The sequence below is a fragment of the Ambystoma mexicanum genome, chromosome 4p, assembly GCF_040938575.1.
Source record: "Ambystoma mexicanum isolate Mex_15411 chromosome 4p, UKY_AmexF1_1, whole genome shotgun sequence".
NCBI classification, from domain to species: domain Eukaryota; kingdom Metazoa; phylum Chordata; class Amphibia; order Caudata; family Ambystomatidae; genus Ambystoma; species Ambystoma mexicanum.
This window is the reverse complement of record NC_090927.1, coordinates 1201723705-1201742923: the sequence shown is the minus strand read 5'-3', so window position 1 is coordinate 1201742923 and position 19219 is coordinate 1201723705. Positions and strand designations below refer to the sequence as shown.

The window sequence follows — 19219 nt, the reverse complement described above, 5'->3', positions numbered from 1 at the left end:
GCCTGCTGCAGCCCTACCCAATGTTATAAAAGCAAAGGCATGTGCAATGACTAGATGGAAAGAATATGCTAGTTGAAAAGAACAAGTTACTTACCCCTGGTATCTTTCATTTCGATTGGATGTTCGTCCCACGTATTCCTCATCTTTGATAATTGTCTTCAGGTTCAGCTGCTCCAGAAAACAATGTTTGACAGAGGGCAATGTGCGGTAGCGTCAATGACTCGATATCCATCGAAGGCCTCCGTCCGATGGTCGATGTCATCCACAGTGTATGTAGCACGCGCAGCCACTGTTGGCTTTAGTTCTTGTTTTTCCATGTTAGAGGAATTACTAGTGCCTCCTTAGACTTTAGAAGACTCTGCGAGAGCGCAGACTAAAAAACACATACATTCTGCAGTGGGGTAGGCTGGGAGTGACGATGAGGAACATCCAATCGAAAGAACATTACCAGGGGTAAGTAACTTGTTCTTCGAATGGATTATATAATGTTTCACAAAGGTGTGCATGGTAGACCATGAGGCTGCTGCACAAATGTCTTTAATAGGTACTCCTTTCTGAAGAGCAGAAGATGTAGCCATGACCCTGGTTGAGTGAGCTCTTAGACCTTCTGGGGGATCTTTACCAGCCAGTCTATAGCATTCATGGATAGTTCGAATAATCCATCTGGATAAAATCTGTTTAGTTATTGCTAACCCCAATTTCTGACCTGTATATCCGATGAATAATTGGTTGTCCTGGCAAATTGTTGACATTTGCGAGATATAAAAACCGAGAGCCTTCCTGGGGTCCAGTCTATGTAACCTATCCTCCTCCTTTCCAGAATGAGAAGGGGGATAGAAAGTTGGTAAAACTATATTTTGGGACAAATGGAAGTCAGAGAGTATCTTTGACAGAAACAAAGGTCTTACTTTAAGAATAACCCTGTCCTTATGGAAGACCGTATATGGAGGTTTAAAAGACAGTCCTTGCAATTCGCTCACCCTGCAGGCAGATGTGATTGCGACTAGCAAAACAGTTTGTAGTGTCAATAGTCTTAATGGACATGAATGCATGGGTGTTAGGGAGAATTATTCCCTCTACCTTAGAGCCGTCCAGCTCTTTTGCTATATTTTGGGGCTTTGAACTTTTCATTTTTAATGTGTTTTACTTTTGTGTTCTTTGGTTATGGAGTTTTGAAACAACACCATAGGCATCATCATTTTCTGTGTGTCACACAGCACCTTCAGGGCAGTGACACAGGGATGTCTTTCAGACTTCCCCAGGTTTAAATACCTTCTCTGGGACGGACTACCATCTCCCAGAGCATGTAAAGTTAAATTGGCTTTACTAGTCTCTTTAAATTTACTGACCCGGCACACACAATCTTCCTATAGAGTGCTGGAGGGGTTGCTTAGCTTCCCCCGAGTCAAAACACTCATGTAACAGTAAAATGTTACCTTTTCCTACTTTAAATGGCTGGTGCCAGTGGTTTAGATCAACTACAGTGATTTTTCCCGACCGCTAACAACGGTAGCTAAAAATCGGGACAGCCATGTTTTTCAATATGGCGCCCAAGACCTAGCTGTAAAAACAGACTCTGCTCATCTTTTTTTAACATTTCTTTTAGGAACAGTCCTTCTTGTGTTTGTCTCTGCGCACCAAAACAGGTTTGGTCTCTTTGTTCATTGGCCTTTGACGGGCTTCAGTGCTGAAGCCCTCGTCTGGCGGCTGAGTGTCTGGGGTGGACAGGATGTGAGGGAAGTGCCTGAAACTCCCTGTGCTTAGTCTCCTAGGAGACCTGAATGCACTCTGGCGTGATTGGCCCGCTGACTGTCCGGCAAGGACAGCCACCCTGCTGTGTGAGTGACAGCCAGGCTGGAATGAATGGGTGAAAAATGTTTAAAAGCAGGTCTCTGGGACTTAGAAAGCAGAGTCAACCCCTGGGACGAAAGAACCGAAGACGAGCTGAAGGAAGAGGACTGCTGCAACTCCTGGACGACCGGTGAAGCCCTGCTGCAGGTCCGAATTGCCTGAAACTCCAATCAACAGAGAAGCCCTTCAAGGTTAACTTCTTCCCTTGAGTTTGGTGGGAACAACAAACTCGCAAGCCATCTGGACACCGTCCCCATCTGGTCGAATTTTCATCAGAGTTCTGTTGAAAACCGGATAGCCAGAGGGAAAGAAACCAGCTTGTGGACTTTAAGATTCTAAGTGATCCAACCACGACTGATTTTGCTGCGGCCGGAATGTTCGCATGAGAAAGGTGAGAACTACCAAAAGTTTGCACCTTTCTCATGCAAACACACTTACATAGTACGGGGGATGCAGGGGTATCCCCCACAACACCCGGTCACTATACTTTAGAATAAAGTATAGTGAGCAGGGTGTTGCGGAGGAAACCCCTGCAGCCCTCTTCTTTTTTTTTGCAGGTGTGCTGCAGAGATGTCCCCCGCAACACCCTGCTCACTATGTGCAGCCCCGGCAGTCTTTTTCTTTTTTTACTTACCTGCAATGCTATCACCAAAGGTTCGAACTTTTGGTGTTCGAACCTTTGGTGGTAGCATTTTTCAGTCGTTTTGTACGGTCTGACCTTTTTTTTCAGTCCGATCGTACAAAACCGACTTTAAGGCACTCACACCTTAAACTGACATCTTGCTACAGCTTTTGGCCTCATCCCTGGGCAGTGCAGGAACCTCCCGACGTCATCCTTCTTGCCGCCACGATTGAAGCAAAGGGACTGCGGGATCTGCTCGAACTGCCAGGAACAACTGCCTCAGCTACAGCTTTCTTCATTGACAAGGTATGGTGCAAACGCGGTCCGGAACTATTTTCGGCTATCGAGAAAGTGCGTGAAACTTTCCTCAACTTCGAAGGCTCGTCCTTCCCTAAACATTCATCAAACTTTTTGCCTAGCCAAACTCTTCTAAACTCTGTGGCAAACACTTAACCGTTATCTACCAGAACTGTGCTATCCTATACAAAGACTCTGAACCATTGACTTTGGCCCAGGCCTATTGAGAAGAATTGCTGGTTGTATTTAACTGAAACCCTTTGCCCTGCCTATGAATGTGTTTTGGCTGTCTGTTCTTATAACATTGTCTTTTTACCCCTTTAATAAGTATCTGAAGTGCCATTTTGCTCCCACTTCACAGGAGCTAAACCTGTTCATTTACTTACCGGTTGTATTTTTGTGGTTTATTTGTGTGCGATATTGAGCTGCTTATGCTAGTGTAATGCTTTCGAACTGAGTAAATATATGTATATTCTTTTACCAAGAAACCTTGAGTAAGTGTTTGTTTGAATCACTGTATTAGTTTGTCCCTTGTGTAACTTTTTCTACTGCTCACTTAAACTCTTGAGAGAAGTCTGGCTGCTCAGCCATCGCGACCACTTTACTGTGTAGTACAGGCTTGTACCAAAGGTGAAATTGGGCTTACACTTGTAGTCTTAATTGCCTGTAGTGTTCCCAAAGGGTACTGCAGGTTATTCTGCCTAACAATGGGTACAAAAGGGATGCATGTTAATCATTTTAATACAAGATTCAAATCCCAAACAGGAACCTGAAAGGGAGTAGGAGGAAACACTTTATTGAGTGATTTTAAAGTATGAGGTTTCCTCTGATGAGCGCTTGAAAATCGAAAGCGCTGTCCGGTAACCCTTTATTGTTGTGATCTGGAGCCCCAGATTTGCTAAGTGAAGTAGAAAAGATAACACTGTAGGTGTGTCGCACTGAAATGGATCCACATTGTTATCCCTACCCCAGCTGCTGAGCTTGTTCCAAAGACAGCGGTATGAGGATTGTGTTGCAGGCCTTTGGGCCGAAAGCAAAATCTCCATTACGTCTTCGAGGAGGTCCCAATCCTTGTACCTCAGCCTCTCAGAAACCATGCATGAAGGCTGAGTGTTTTGACCTCTGAATGGAGAACCCAGCACTACTCTTGCTAGATAAGGTCAGCTCTTTGTGGAAGACGTATCGGAGGGCAGATGGGCATGTCCAGAAGGTGCGGGTAACACGTCCTCCAGGCCCAATCCTGGGAAATTCGGATCATGGATTTCCCGAACTTTCTCAATCTCCTGATCACGTGAGGAATGACGGGGACTGGAGGAAACATGTACAGAAGTGGAAACTCCCAGTCCACCATGTACGCGTCTCCTAGAGCTCCTCTTAGGGGAAATTCCCTGGAGCACAACAGTTTGCATTTCCGGTTGACACTGGTCACCAACAGTTACACTGGAGGGGTTTCGCAAAGGGTGAAGATCTCTTGGAGGACTACCTGAGCTAGTTCACACTCGTGGGAGACTGTGCTCTGCCTGCTCAGAGTGTCCACCGCTGTGTTCTCCTCCTCCAGCTAGGTGAACTGCTGATAGGGAGATTCCATCTTGAATTGCCCAGTACCAGAGCTCCATTGCCTCTCTGCACAGTGGTGGTGACCCTAGACCTCCTCTCTTGTTGAGGTAGTACATGGCCACTGTGTTGTTCGTCATTATCAGGACATTCTTTCCCTATACAGAGGGCAGAAAGGCCTTCAGCGCTAGTCTGATTGCCCTCAGCTCCAAAAGATTGATATGGTTTGGACTCCAATGGAGACTAATGACTGCAGATTGTTGGTGTGGGCTCCCCACCCAGTGAGTGAAACGTCCTCACTACTGTGATCTGTGGCCCAGTTTGTGAAGAAAATGGAAAATGGCAGGTCACGCTGAGATGTTCCAGGGTGTGTTCGGGAGAACGAGCCCTGAACAGCCAATCGTCCAGATAGGGGTAGACGTGAATCCCCCATCTCCTGAGACTCGCTGCCATCACCACCACCATAACTTGGTGAAAACCGTTGGGGCGGAGGTCAGCCCGAATGGCAGAACTCAAAACTGAAAATGAGAACCGCTAACTGCGAACCTCAGGTACTTTCTGTGCTTGTAAAGGATAGGCACATGAAAGTAAGCATCCTGAAGGTCCAATGATACCATCCAGTCTTGGAGTTGGAGGTCCTGAAGGATCATCTGAGAAAGGGTAACCATCTTGAACTTGTCCTTCCTGAGGAACTTGTTTAAGTTTCTTAAGTCCAAGATGGGTCTCAATCCTCTGCCCTTTTTGGAGATTATTTAGAAAATATGTAGAGTACCAACCCTTGTTCCTCTCTGATACAGGTGCTGGTTGCATTGCACCTTTGTCTAGCAGCCTGCCTCCCACTGGGTTCTTGTGGATTAAGGTCTCAGAGAGGTTTTGAGGTGCTGAAGCAGCGGCTGAGGGCAAGGCGGGCGCTGCTTCTGCTGATTTAGCACCTCTTCCTCGTCTACCACGAGGGAATCTTCTTTGTCCTCTATGACTGGCTTGTCATCTCCCTCTTCCAACTGAGGAGTAGAAATGAAAGGACTTACCGCTCCAAGATGACGCACCGGAGTACGAATGTTGAGGCTGTCTAATAGTGGGGCTAAGAGATTTAGCTGCCACTTTTGAGGTCTGTAGTCTTTCCAGACTTTCAAAACCCTTGCTACCAAACAGTCTCGAGCTGTCAAAAGGCATATTGGGTCATTTAGATTGCACGTCCGGTGCAAATCCAGACTTCCTTAGCCACGCAAATCTGCATAGCACGGTGCTAGTCGCTCTGGGTCTGCAAATACTATCTGTAGTATCCAGACCTGTCTGGAGGCACTCACACATTGCCTCCTTGCCATCTTTGATGACAGCCAAGAAGCTGTCTCTCTCTTCCCCTTAGGGGATGTGGTCAGCCGCCATTGCTGTGCAATCCCAAAAGATGAAGAAAATTCAGGGCCATGCTTCAGAAAGTAAATAATTTCCACGGCCAGGCATCCACCAGTTTATCCCGGTATGTAGGAATGGTAGGGTAAGCAGATTGTTTTGTGGCCGTGGTTGCTTGGATCACCAAACTTTCTGGAGTCGGGTGCTTGGTCAAGCAATCTAGGTCACTGCTTGACAGTCTATATTTCTTGGGAAAATTCTTTTTAACAGCAGAAATAGAATCTGGGGTTTCACAATTCGTTGTAACCCTTTTTTGCAAAGCAATATGGACAGGCAAAATGGGATCTCTCTGTGGACCTTGGTCTAATATGTACGTTAAGTCATCCTGTTGAAACGGAGGAACAGGTCTACTCCATCACAAATATTCTACTACTTTGCTCATCAATTATCTATATGAGCTGTCAGCATGATCTGCAGGATCTGGCTTTCCAAATACCAGCTCAGGAACTGTATCTACTCCACTGGCTGTTTGTAGTTTATCATAGAGATCTTTAAGTCTAGATTCATCTGAAATAAACTAATCTGTTACATTTGGAGTGCCACATTCAAGACAAAAAACGGTGTCTGATCATCATCAGATGGTTCATGTTCTTCATAGATTGAAGTAAGAAATTTAAAGAAATCTGTCTGTGGTAGAGGCTTGTAGGATTTCTCTTGTGTTGCCTTCAATGGCTCGGAAAATGTCTTCGGAGTAGGCCTCGAGGCCAATGGCGTCGAAGTCTTTGACTTAGGCGTCGATAGCTTCGATATGGGTGTCGAAGATTCCGACGTCGAGGGTGTCGATGGAACCGATTTTGTTTTTGTCAAAGACGTCTTTGTCAAAACCCTCGAGGGCTGGACCCTCAACTCGTCAAGGTCCTCGACACCATTTTACTCTTTCCAGGCTTCAAAGGCTCTTAATGTTCATCAGGCTTGCGTCCCGAACTCAAGGGTGCACAAGATTTAGCCTTTGACTTTCCCTTGTTGTTTTTATGCAGGGCAACCGGGGCATGGTCTTTCTTCCTATCTTTCGAGGGAGTATGGGGCTTCTTGCTCAAAGATTTTCATCTTCGCTCTCCGAAACTCTTTGCATTTTTCTGGGGAGTCGGATTTAGTTGGACATGTTATTCTCTCGGGTGAGGAGTCACTCGACGAAGAAAGAGACCTATGATGTTTTTTCTTCAACTTCCTGGAAGAAGATGAAGAATGACACAAACGACTTCTCGATCGAGATTTTTTAAAAAATTTTTGGACGAGGAGAATCTCTCGACTAGTCCGAAGTACGTTTTTTGGGACAAAAGGGGATTTTGGAATTCTACCCAATGCCAATTTACCTTTGCGCGCTCTCAGAGCTCGGTCAGTCATCGCCTGACGGGATTTGCACTCCTTCGTACAATGCTTCATGCTGAGGCACCACAGACAAACGCGGTGGGGGTCTGTGATGGACATCTTCGACCTGCAATCCTGACATTTCTTAAAACCCAACTTGGGGTTTGATGGAGTCGACAGTGAAGACATGCCATTTTATTTAACGAACCAAAGTGCACCGTAATTTCTCTTGAAGCGAAAGCTGCGTCAGAAAAACAGAAGTCAACTGGCACTGCGCTTGCTACATATACTGCAGATGACATCAACCATCAAACGGAGGCATTCGAGGGACATCGGGACACTGACACTAGCGGACAGCGCCCTCGGTGGAGACATTTTTTTTCTGAAGTTAATTACCAAAGGTGAGGAATACGCGGAGGACACAATCCATTAGAAATGTTGTTTTCAAAAATAGAAGCCAAGAAAATATGCTTTAAGATCCATCATAACTAATTCATAAATAATCTGGGGTTTGCCCCTTTAAGGATATGTGTCATGACGGCGTGATGACTGACTGTGAATAAAAGGAGACTCAGCCGGTACGTGCCTCAGAACGATGGCAGACTCCATGAAAGGCACTTGTGTGTCATTGTTGGACATAATGGCGGACATCGTGTGGGCACATGGTCCTGCAGCCCTGCTGATCTGGGTACTCCCAGATCAGCATGTGTAACCTGGGAGCCCCCAGGCCACTGTCCTGCTGTGTGACCACAGCACAGTTGCTAGCCCGGGAGCTCCCGGCAAATGATGTCCAGCCGTGTGATCATGGCAAACAGGATGATCCCTGCAACGGCACGTGCGTGTGACCACAGCACTCTATGTGTCTGCTAGGTGCCCCCAGCACTGATTGGGCTGGCCTGTGTGACCACAGGTCCAGTCCCAACAAATAGTAATAATATAGATTGTATTCACGCTACAAAGAAGCTCCCGACTATGGGTTTCAGTGGCGGTGCCCCAACCAGGCAGAGGACAGATCACAAGGCTCCAGTGAGGGGGCCGGGGGGGGGGGGGACAGCCCTACACTTAAGCTGCGTATCAGCCACTTTTAGGTTAACAAAACATGAAATATTCCCAACAAAAAAATAGGAAACAACTGACAGATAGCATCCTGCCCGCTGCTTCCTGCATAGTGTCACATGGATAAGTTCAGTTCAATTTGGTGCTGTCATGATGCCTACCCCCGGGCATCCAGACCAAGTCCAGCAACCCCGGAAGCAGGCATCATGTTACCCAGAGAAAGCCCAGCAACCCTTGTTAGGGCCTATATGGGTACAGTCCTGGCGTCTATGGCGCCAGGCTCATATGGGGGAACAGTCCTGGCGCCATAGGCGCCAGGCTCATATGTTAAAACTTACCTGATGCAGACCATGCTGCAAGAGATCCAAGCCCATGTGAGGCTTGGAAGGGACTACTTTACCTAGGGACTATTTTGTTACTCGGCTGTGGTTGTGGAGGAATACTTACCTGGGACTACTTTGGAGGCTATTTAAACCACGCCCGGAGGGCAGCACACGCTTCGCGTTATTCTGCATCCTGCAGCGTAACGCTCACTGTGCCTGCAGTCAGCATCCAGCCTCGTGCCATGCCCGCCTCGAGTCTAGAGTGCCTAGAAAGAAGAGAAAGAAGAAGAAAGGTTAAAACAAGAACATTATTGGGTTTCTTACCTGATTCCGGATTCATCGCACCTTTGAACGAGAAAAAGACTTTATTTTAAACACGGCGCATCGCCAGCAGCAGCGCCGCGCCATACTCACCGTTCCTCGCAGCATCTCTACAATCCGGCGCTGTCTCCATCATTAAGTTGCCGCATTCCAGCACCTAAGGGGGACAAGAAAACAACAAGGTGAGCCGAGGGGAAACAAATAAGGACAATCTCTTGCCACCATATATTTACCTAATTTTACCGCCGGAGGTATTATTCACCAGCACGCCAAATCTTCTTACGCCGCACCTGTAAGAAAAGAGACAGCAGCGAGTTAAACTTTGGCATCATTTAACGGACAGTGTGGGATAGCACAGACTCTTACCTGAACATTTTCAGCTGCCACAGAACTATCTTCTTTTGGGTCTAAGCTGCAAGATAAACAAAGGAATTGGACAAGAGTGATTATTCAGACATTTTTGAACTCTTTAGAACTATATACTTACGGCCCTTCGCCAGGAGTTTTGGAGCCAAGATTTGTCTAGAACTCTTCCAATATCCTCAAGCCAGTGAAGTAACTGGCTATCAACGCGCCCCTGCGTTCCTCGCAGGATGGAGAGCTCATCATTCAAAACTATAAGGTGAGCTTTGTGAACGGGAATATCAGAGGTGATAAATGGGGACGCAGTGAGGGGCTATTACTCAACTCCACGGGTGTCACATGCTGCGGGAGCTGGCGGCTCTGGCCCCGATGGCACTTATGCCGCCATTGACCCGAGCCGTCACGCTCGGGCGCACCGTGTGCATGCAGTCTAGTTCTTCCGACGCCAGTGACATCGGAAGCCTGTTATCCCTAGTCGCAACCCGGAAGCCTGCACGTTGCAACCTTCGCGCGTTAGGCTTTCAGGTTGACACGCTACAGTTTCTTCCTTGCCTTGCTACCTTGTCTGACTCCCCGTATCCTTTCTTCCTGCCAGCCCTAGCTTTTCTCCTGTGCCCCCCGGTTCCCGCCCATCTGCACTTTGTTCTCTTCCCCTCCTTATTCAAGGTTTTCCTCTCTTTTCTTGGAACGGTGTTCCAGGACCCCCCCCCCACCCCCGCTGCCCTGCTGTTCTCATTCCGGCCTGGCATTGGGTTTACCTCACTCTGGATCCATTCCTCGCCCTCTGGAACACACCTGTGACTTCCTCTGCTGAAGATCTGTGGCCCACCGCCTCAGGGTTTTTTTATGCCATCTGGCTTTTTCCCCTGGACTAGTTTGCTTCGGAAGAGGGGCCCCTCTAGATCGCTTATTCAAGGGTCAGGGTGGCTTCCTTTCGAGGTAGACCCTACCATCACTCCAACAAAAAAAAGGAGGCACTTTGGAAGAAGAGGTTTGGAGAGGAACTAGATTTCGACATAACAGGTGAGGAGGCGGAAGGGGAGAGGGGCACACAGGAGAGAATCAAGTTGAAGAGTGAAAACAGTGAAGGTAGTGAAAACGGGTAGCTAATTCCCTTTCTCTGCCTTTAGGAGACTACTTCTACGGGTCAAGCAGACGAAGTTAGGTGGGCCAGTCCAGTCAGTCATCTCTGCACTACGCATCAAGTTGGTGGAGACCGTGGCTGTCCAGTTCCGCCCCGACACCCCTGTGGGAACCAGGAGAGCGTAACAGGTGCTACCAGGAGAAGAGTACCAAAGGAAGGACCCCTAACATTATTAGTTTCTGATATCAAGAGGCCTGTCACGGTACAACAATGTCTTTTAATTGGTATGAATTACTAAATATAAATAAGTATGGATAAAAAAAAACAGTTTGAGGAGTTCCAATATATCTTTACTCTCCTAAGAAAATTCCCCCTTCGAGACTGGGAATTACTTTCTTACGCACCAAAATGTATCATTTTACTCGCAACTTAAAACAGCTCACTTCAAAATCTTATCTACAGGCTTGGAGAGGCCATCACCAATTTCCATGATGGCTTTTCCAGCCACACCGGACACACACATATAGCACAGCTACATCAATGAGAGGGAGTGGTCATTCACGACTCCCGGCTTCACTGTCGAAATTGGGAGTCAGTTTTTCTAAGTGTCAACAGACAGAGGATGGAAACACTAATGCAGGAGGCCTCCCCATCCGACAAAAAACTCTACAGAATGCAAGGGACGGTATTCTCAATAATGGCTCCTAACCACCAGCGGTGGGTGTTTTCCTGTAACCTACAAATGGCCACAACATCCCCAGACTTAAAGGGTCCATGCTAAGAGGCGCAACATACGTTTTCTTCATCCCGACCTCCTGGACATAACAGAGCATGCCTGCTTTACTTCAGATGAAAGGAACCGAAAGACAGACTTGTGACTCAGGCGAGAGTAACCAGAACTTCACCTCTTGGAGAGAAACTTCCGCAAGTGGCCTGAGAGAAACCTCAGCAAGTGGCCGCAGCAACGCTACAGGAGGTGGCTGGAGAGACACTGCAGGCGGTGGCTGGAGAGACACTACAGGCGGTGGCTGGAGAGAGAGTCGGAGAAGGAGGCGGCGAAGAGAGGGGAGGGGACCAGAGAGCAAGAGGGGGAGAAAGAGGGAGAGAGGGGAGAACCATGCATGGGAGGTGGTTGGATGGAAGAATCAGGAGAGAACTCCCAAGGCTAGCGAGGTGGTAGCTAGTGAGAAAAGGAAAGAATTAGATGGCACGCATTGCCCAAAGAAGGTGGTGACAGGAAGACCGATCATGTGGCTTCGAGGAGGGTAAGGGCCAGAACAGGAGTAGAGAGGTTCTACAGAGAGTAGAAGTCAGGATTGTGAAGTTGATTTAAAGTAAAATAAGGCCTATATGTCCCTATAACTATGGGGTGTTCGCTGCCCATCTTTCTAACTAACGTGCTCAATAGTCAGGATGAATGTCCAAAAACAAAATCAGTCCTCTGTCCCAATCGAAACTATCTGACCCTACCACTATTATAACTAAGTTCGGGAGAATGACTCCCTTCTCCTGGTGTTTGTGTTTTGTCACATGTTTCTTCTCACTGCTCTTACTCCTTTTCAGTAGAACATATGCAAATAGTCTCTGGTCACTCATCGTATCAAGTTGTGCAGTTCTTTTAAGGTACTTGTACTTCCCAGGTCTTTAAACTTGCTTGTCAGCTTAAGTCTATTTAGGTTCCTTTTCTCCCTATTGTAGGTTTCCTGAATCTGTTACAATCTTCTCCTCTCTTTTATAGTAGTTCAAGTTCCAATTACAATTCCCCCATTCTCATGGTGCAAGCTTCATATAGGAGTTTGCAATTTCTGGCTTCACAGGAAATGTCTCCCTTCCTTGTGCTCTCTTTCGTATCTTCGAGATATGGGTGGGTCTGCCCTTTTTCCCCAAAGTGATAAGCCTCCAAGTTTATTTCTTTCCCAGTCGGTGGTTTTAGTCCTTCTTATCTCATTCAAACCGATTTGTTTCTGTTTCACTGGAGTATTTCCAAAAGTGTTCTCATTAGCACTCAGACGAGTTTCGCTTAATTTATGAGTGCTGCTTGGTTTGCCAATATTGCCACTCCCCATTTTACCTTCTGAGTTCCAGGTCAACGACGGCGGTACCTGCAGTGCCTTGGATTCTCTTATTCTTGTCGCTGCTCTGCGGCATGCTCACCACAGCGTCTCCTTCCTGGATGTGCCGGTCTCATCCTTGGGATGTAACAGGGTTCGTGATTCGGACTGGGAACTGCTTACTCCCCTGGATGGTCTCGGCACTGTTGTACAGACAGACTGCCCAACCCTGATTCCATGGTTATGCCACCACTTCTCTTTCTCCTCCGCCCAGCTTGGCTTTCTTCCACTCTCACAGCGCCGGTTGCTCAGCGTTTCTCGTTGCACGCTACAACGGGTCTGTAGCACTTAGGCTATGCGTTCTCTCAGAGGCCGCCTTCTTCAGCTTTGTTACGCACTGGGTGCTTTCCCTGCGCCTGTCAGGTCTTTGCTCTCTCTCTGCCTCCTCTTTGCTCTCAGCCTTCTCTCTACTTGCGCTCGTTGGTCTTACATCCCTTTTCAGCCTCCGTATTGCAGTCCATTGGAGACTGGAATTTAAAGGGCTATCTTCCATTTCTTGTCGTTCACGTTATCTTCCTCACTTTGGTATTTTGTATAATTCCATATAAGCCATCAATTGGAAGCCATCAGGGAGATCCTCATTCGAATGGGAGTCCTCATCTCTAAAGGGGGAGTCTCTCGCAGTGAGTTCCCATTTGCCTCGACCCCTAGGGAGGGTGTTGCAGAGCGGGCTCAACTCTGTAGTCTCACAAAGTGGGGGGGGCTCCCCCTTGAGGAGAAGGGATGAATTCCCTCAATTTGTAACAAGATTCAAGCAAGGTACTTAAGGCCCTCTGAAACGCTTCTGCAGTAACATGAGCCCACAACCCTAGCTGGCTTTACCAGCCAGTGGAAGAGAAATATCAAATGTCTCTGTGGATTGCGGCAAAGATCCAGTGATGTTTGCAGGAGCTGCATGAAGGATTGGAAGTGCTTATAGCAAGTTCACCAATTTAGCTACCTGGGCTTGCTTTTTTCAAGGTACGGTAGCTGGCACCCGCAATTAACGAATGCAGTTAAGCGTGCAGTGCAGAGCTTTGGGGGCTTGCACGCTTCGATCAACAGTATGGGGCCAGGAAGCTTGATTGGTGCTAGAAAGTGCTTGAGAGCAAATCCCAGGACTCGGTACGGTATGCTAGACAAATGTGGTGCATGTGCCCAGTAGCTGCCTGGAGGCACCACAGAATATTCTACTATGAAGGGTGACTATAGTTTGCCGCCCTCCACTGCTGGTGATGCTCGGAAGTAAACCTTGGGGGTATACAGCTGTCAGGGTTCCTACTCACCTACAGCGCATCACTCGGCGATTGTGGAGCCTTCCATGGAGACTCGGACAGCGGCAGAAAGAGTAGGGACTACAAGTCCCATGAACAGATGGCACGTTGGACTACGGTGTGTGGAGTCGTCATGTCAAGTCATGGTTCCATTGCTGGGGACTGCCGCGTTTCACTTACGACAAGAAATACTCAGCAGCTCTGGTGCTCCAAAACTGCAGTGGGATGCCAATTGCTGTTTGCTGCAGCATGTTTTCTACTTTTGATCTCTTGTTGCCGACCCTTTGTATTTGGATGTGTGCCTGCTTTTTACCTGCTCTGCTTTGTTGAACTGTCTCTTGCATGGTTTACCTGGTGACCAGACCTTTGCCTGCATTTTTTTGGATTCTCCATTGGATTACCTTTTGCCTCCTGGTGTATTTTACAGACACTGTGTTCCCTTCTTTGAACTGTGCTCCTGGTTATTGGATTGTTTGCCTTTCCATCGGATTTTCCTTTGCCTGAGAACTTTGTGAATTACACCTGGGAAAGAAAACCTGTACTGGCGCATCCTCTGCATTCCCTGTCATTAATTGTGTCCTTGTATCATTTGGGAATAGGCCTTCAGCGTATATGGGCTGTGTGGTAGGGATTGTGCCTTCGTGCTGTTCGTGTTAGCTTCTGGACTTCATGAACTCTTTGTCAGTTTTCATCCAGCATCGGACGGTTGTCCGGCCTATGGACTTTCAGATACTGTTAGGAGAAGTCTTCACTTATAGGTTGACCATTCTACAAGCACTACATCCAGGAAGGACCTGGGCACTTGGGGGTGGTGTAGTGGAGTTGCTGTCTGTTTACAAAGTATGTACATTCATTGTCGCTTTCTTTTAATTTTTGCAGCTTGTTCGTTCATCGTCCTGCCTTTTCACCTAAGCCCCTGACCTAGCGGTGTTTGTTCACTATCCGCAGGCTGCGTTCTCAGGAGGAAGGTTTCCCCAAGTAAGAGGACCCATCAATTCCGCCTTGTGCGAAATATGTGTTCACGACAACAGCATAGAGATCAAGGCTCAGGGGAGGTTCCTGGACTACTTCTTGAATCTCCACTTAGACAGCTGCATGAATTACAACATAGTATGCATGCTTAAAGAAAGGTCAGACCCCGAAATTTGTAGATTGGGAAGGGGTTAGCCATATTAAAAAGGAGGAGGATTGGACATACAGCAGCAATCTCAAGTTTGTCAAAAGGGGACCGTAAGGCGTTGCTCGACGTTAAAGCAAGGAAAATTGAAGCAAGCAGGACTTGGAGCCGCATTGATAACCTTCCATCACTGAAATGGTATATACTTTACTCAAGTGTGCCTAAAAGTCATAATAAACAAAATAAAGGCTAGGTGCATTCTGTTGATGGTTTGGTTAAACGTATTACCCCCGAAGGCTATATGCCCTGGTTAGCTACTAATAGAAAATGTGCTTGTGTGTCGGTTGGCAACGAAGAAGGGCCGAACATAAAATCTGTTGGCCCTGAGGCAGAAATAGCTAAGGCTGCACATCATCAGACAACAAATGGAGACATGTGCGGATGCTATGTCCGCGATTTTCATCTCAAACGGCCCATCTTTTTTGCAGGATCTGGTGCAGTTTATTAAAGCAGTTTTTCTATCAGATGGCAGAGAGCAAGTTGTATGATGTTTTGAATGTGAATGCTTTTATGTAAGTTTGTTACTTGTATTAATGGATTGGTTTCTGAAAAAAATGTTTGACTGTATCAAGCATTTTCGAATAATATTCACTTCATTTTATATAGTACATGCTATCCCATATTTCCACGTTTAACAGCTCTTGAAACAGCACAAATAATCAATTTGTTGATGGCTATATGTAATCGGCATCAGAAGGACAAAAGGCTGAGTCGACACTGATAGCGTGAGAATTTGTGATCGGCAAAGTAGCAAGTTGGTAATAAATGGAGCGACCTGACACCATGTCTAGTGTAACCAATGGGCAAAATAGCTTCATTGGCAAGTAAATGAACATCGACAAGTTACATTAAATGGTCACCATATGCTTCACTGCATTTCATATTTTTTTCCATTTGGAAAATGTTGAAGCAGTTGCAAAGAAGTAATTGCTTAAATCACTAGCCAAACAATCTGAAATAAACTGTTGTACAGTGACAACAATACATTGGATAATTTGTTGCACAAAGTATCAGCTGCAGTGTACTTGATTCTGGTTTTGTGTAACAGAGCTGTGATTGGCACAATGTCACAATTAACGTTGAACCAATGATTTATCCAAGTTGTGTGGTGTGCTTGTGTTGACTTTATACAAAGTAGGAATCTGAAACTGATGAAGGTTTCATGGATCATGCTGCTCATTTAGTCCTTTTACTGTACCTTTGATTTAGGTTTGCCTCCTCTATGGCTTCCTCATCTCCGCCTAAATCTTCTTCACTTTCTGCTTCACTTGGTTCCTGGCTCTTTTCTCGATTCCTGGAAACCTAAAGCCATTAAATGAAAAGTTACCCACTGCAAAATATATCGCATCAAATACATATATTATGCTCATGTGAAACTTGCACACTAGCTAGTCAACATATTCGCAGACTAACAACAAGATCAACCCATAAATTAATTCCCACACGACATAAATATTGAATAAAAAAAATAGGAAAATAAAATCTAGGTTTCCCAACTATATACATTAAAGTATTTACTCCTCGGAAAGTACAACTATATGGAAGCACATTGTTACAAAGGCAAATGCTCATTCACATACACATCTATTTTTGGTTATTTTGTTTGACACTAAAAGCGTTGCTTGCCACCAGCATTAAGTCGTTCATTCTGCAGAATATAACTTCTTTCTGCACCTCCTAGTCACACAAAAACAGTCAAAGTATTATTCTGTCAAACAAATCATTGCGCACAGTATATGTACCTTGTAAAAGAAAAGCCTATAGAAATCTTTTTGATACATAGCTTGGAGCATTGTGCCGCCTAGATTTCACCTGTGTAAAGAGTTCAGAATTTGCATTAGTCCAGAGACTGGAGGTTCCTGAATTGAAAGCGGGGCGGTCAAGGCCCTTACATTCAAACCCGGGTCAGACTCCTCTCCGATGTGTCTGTGAGATGGCTAATCAAATCCTATAGGAAACAGGACTCACCTTCCCAGTACAAAAGCCCTGTTATCGCATAGCCATAACAGTTACTGCCCCAATCAGCCCACCCCATCACACAGTCAAAGCAAACCGAAGAAACAATGATACCTATTACTGAAAATGCAAGCATTTCTGTATATCCACTATATGGTCTACCTCAGCAAATCTGTGTGAGGCCTTTCAGTTACAAGGCGCCACTTAAGAGATGCATCTAAATACAACTGCAAGCTCCACGCCGCTTGGGTCATCTGAAAAGACATTAACTCCTATACAAAGGGATTGGGTGGTAAACTGTGTTTTTGTCAATCCCCTGGAATTCTGACAAGAGATATTCAATTAATTATTTTTATTTCGGACATGTGTCCATATATAAAATAAAATAAAAATGTAAAAAACATCTAGTGGAAGCATCACTAAAATCACATTCAAGTGTACACAAAAATAATAAATATATCAGAAATGCAACAGCCAATACAATGGGCTTAAGATACCCATATAAACACTGAAGCCGAAGGGCAAAAGATATATAAAAGGTAATCGTCCTATTTTCTTTTCATTTTGATTGAGGAACCTCAGCAAAATGCTCACATGAAGGAACTGGTTTTTAAGCATTTGTAACCTTTTGAAATGTTGAGGAATCCTAAATACTACTTTGCCCTAGTAAAATTAAATACATGGCTGCATATGATGCGCATCTTGCGGTACAATTGTCACGTCAAGAACGACACTGAGATGATAAATTCTAAATGCTTCATGTGCGAACTATTAACAAAAACGTTAGCTCATACAAATGCCTGGTTTATCTGCTAGTGACTATCTTATAATGGGCTGTATTAACAAGAACATTTAGATGTCTAGCCTTTAAGTGCTAATGAATGACATGCATGTGCAATTTAATGATTATTTGATATGGGACGATGCTCCCAACCAAAATTACTTTCCTATAAGAAGCTAAGACTGTGCGTGTATGGCCAACCAATTAACCAAATACTTGGATGTCTGGCTGCCATTTGTTGAATATTTTCCAAACGTCTGGTACCTTACCTTTAAGCTGTCCTCTTGTTGTGCTACTCCTTGTTGTGATTCTGCGGGGTGGGGGTGGAAGAGGGGTAATATCATCATTGCTCCTGCTAGGGTCTGTCGTGGGTGGCTCAGGGTGACTGTACCTGTATCTTTACAACTTAGTGGTTGGGTCAACTGCTGAATCCAATGACCTCAGTGTGTGTCGCAACTGTGTTTAAATAAAGGTTTTGGGGGGAAAAAGAAGATAAGACTACTGTATTTTATGTGCTTATAAATTAATTATACTTTAAAAGGCAACGGAAGCCTCCAGCTCAGAGATGCAATTGTCTTCTTTTGTCTAGCTCAAGATAGCCCAGAATGGACTATGTAGTTAGCCCTTTCCGGCATCTTCAAACAAAATACTGAACATTGCTACATGCTGGCTTCAGGGCCTTTTTTGCTCATGTAGGCCACTCTGCTTCAATGTGCACAGTTCACCTAACGGTTACAGTTCTGTGCTAAAGAGGAAGACTCTATTCTGGCATCTTGAAGCAAGAAACACACAATAAAGGCAAAGCCCTTTTACGCATTTTGGATAATGTAATGTTTTATTAAAATACTCCAGAGACTAATTACAGAAACACACAAGATTGCTTATCCCGAGTGTCTATTGTCTCCTAACAATAGTATTTTAGCATGCATTAGGTAGGCTTTTGTTTGGTTAATTTAATGAATACTTGAAAAAAGCTTTGAAAAGGTCTTCAATCCAAGCCACTTGCTTATGCTCTAATAAAAATGCAAGTTCAGCACAGAATGAAGGAACACACTCAGCAGCGGCGAGAGTAGTGCAGTAAAAGGGGAGCGGGCACTTTCTGATGTTATTAAAATGTAAGGCTTAATAAAACGAATCCATAAATCCTGGGGCACAGTTAAGTATAATCATGCGTAGTGGTAGAATGAAATGCAGTAAATCGGCCCTAAAAGCTTGCTTCTGTTTTAAACGTGTGCAAGTATTTTTTTCGTGGCAAAGGCAACTGCAGCTGGTGATTTAGTGCTGAGTCTACGATCCAAGGCCACCGATAAGAGAAGTACACAGTGGTTGTTATTTTTCAAGGTCAACTGATTAGAGCTGACAGGTTCCGCCAGTGAATAATGACTACATGATCATTTAATAACTCAAAATCATTTATGAAATGCGATTTTCTAATGGAGCCAGCAAGAACCACAGCAGTTTCAAATCGCCCTGAAGATCATTTTCCTGGGAAAAGGGTTAGAGTGTCCCCGACATGCAACATTTGTGCAGCAGTATGTCCGTGGTTCAAGACTCTGGTGGGGTCATGGTGGGAAGCAATTCTCATGAGAATCAGGATGAAGCGACCAGGGCAGATTAATAAAGTTCCGTTGGTCGCCTTAAATGTTTCAATGACTTCATTTTGTGCTTTGGGAATTGAGGGTGGATTGTGATGTCTCAAACTGGATTAGAGGGCAGTGTGAGAAGGTTCATGGACCCAATAGGTGATTGCAA

The 19219-nt window shown here is 45.5% G+C and overlaps 1 protein-coding gene across 1 annotated transcript in view; it reads right to left on the bottom strand.

The window, feature by feature from the left end:
- The window catches only part of NPHP1 (nephrocystin 1), a 1322209-nt gene that overhangs the window by 900457 nt on the left and 402533 nt on the right, over positions 1–19219 (bottom strand). The window contains exon 7 of the mRNA XM_069606852.1: positions 15929–16032. Coding sequence (XP_069462953.1) covers positions 15929–16032 — 104 coding nt within the window. The remainder of the gene's footprint in view (positions 1–15928; positions 16033–19219) is intronic.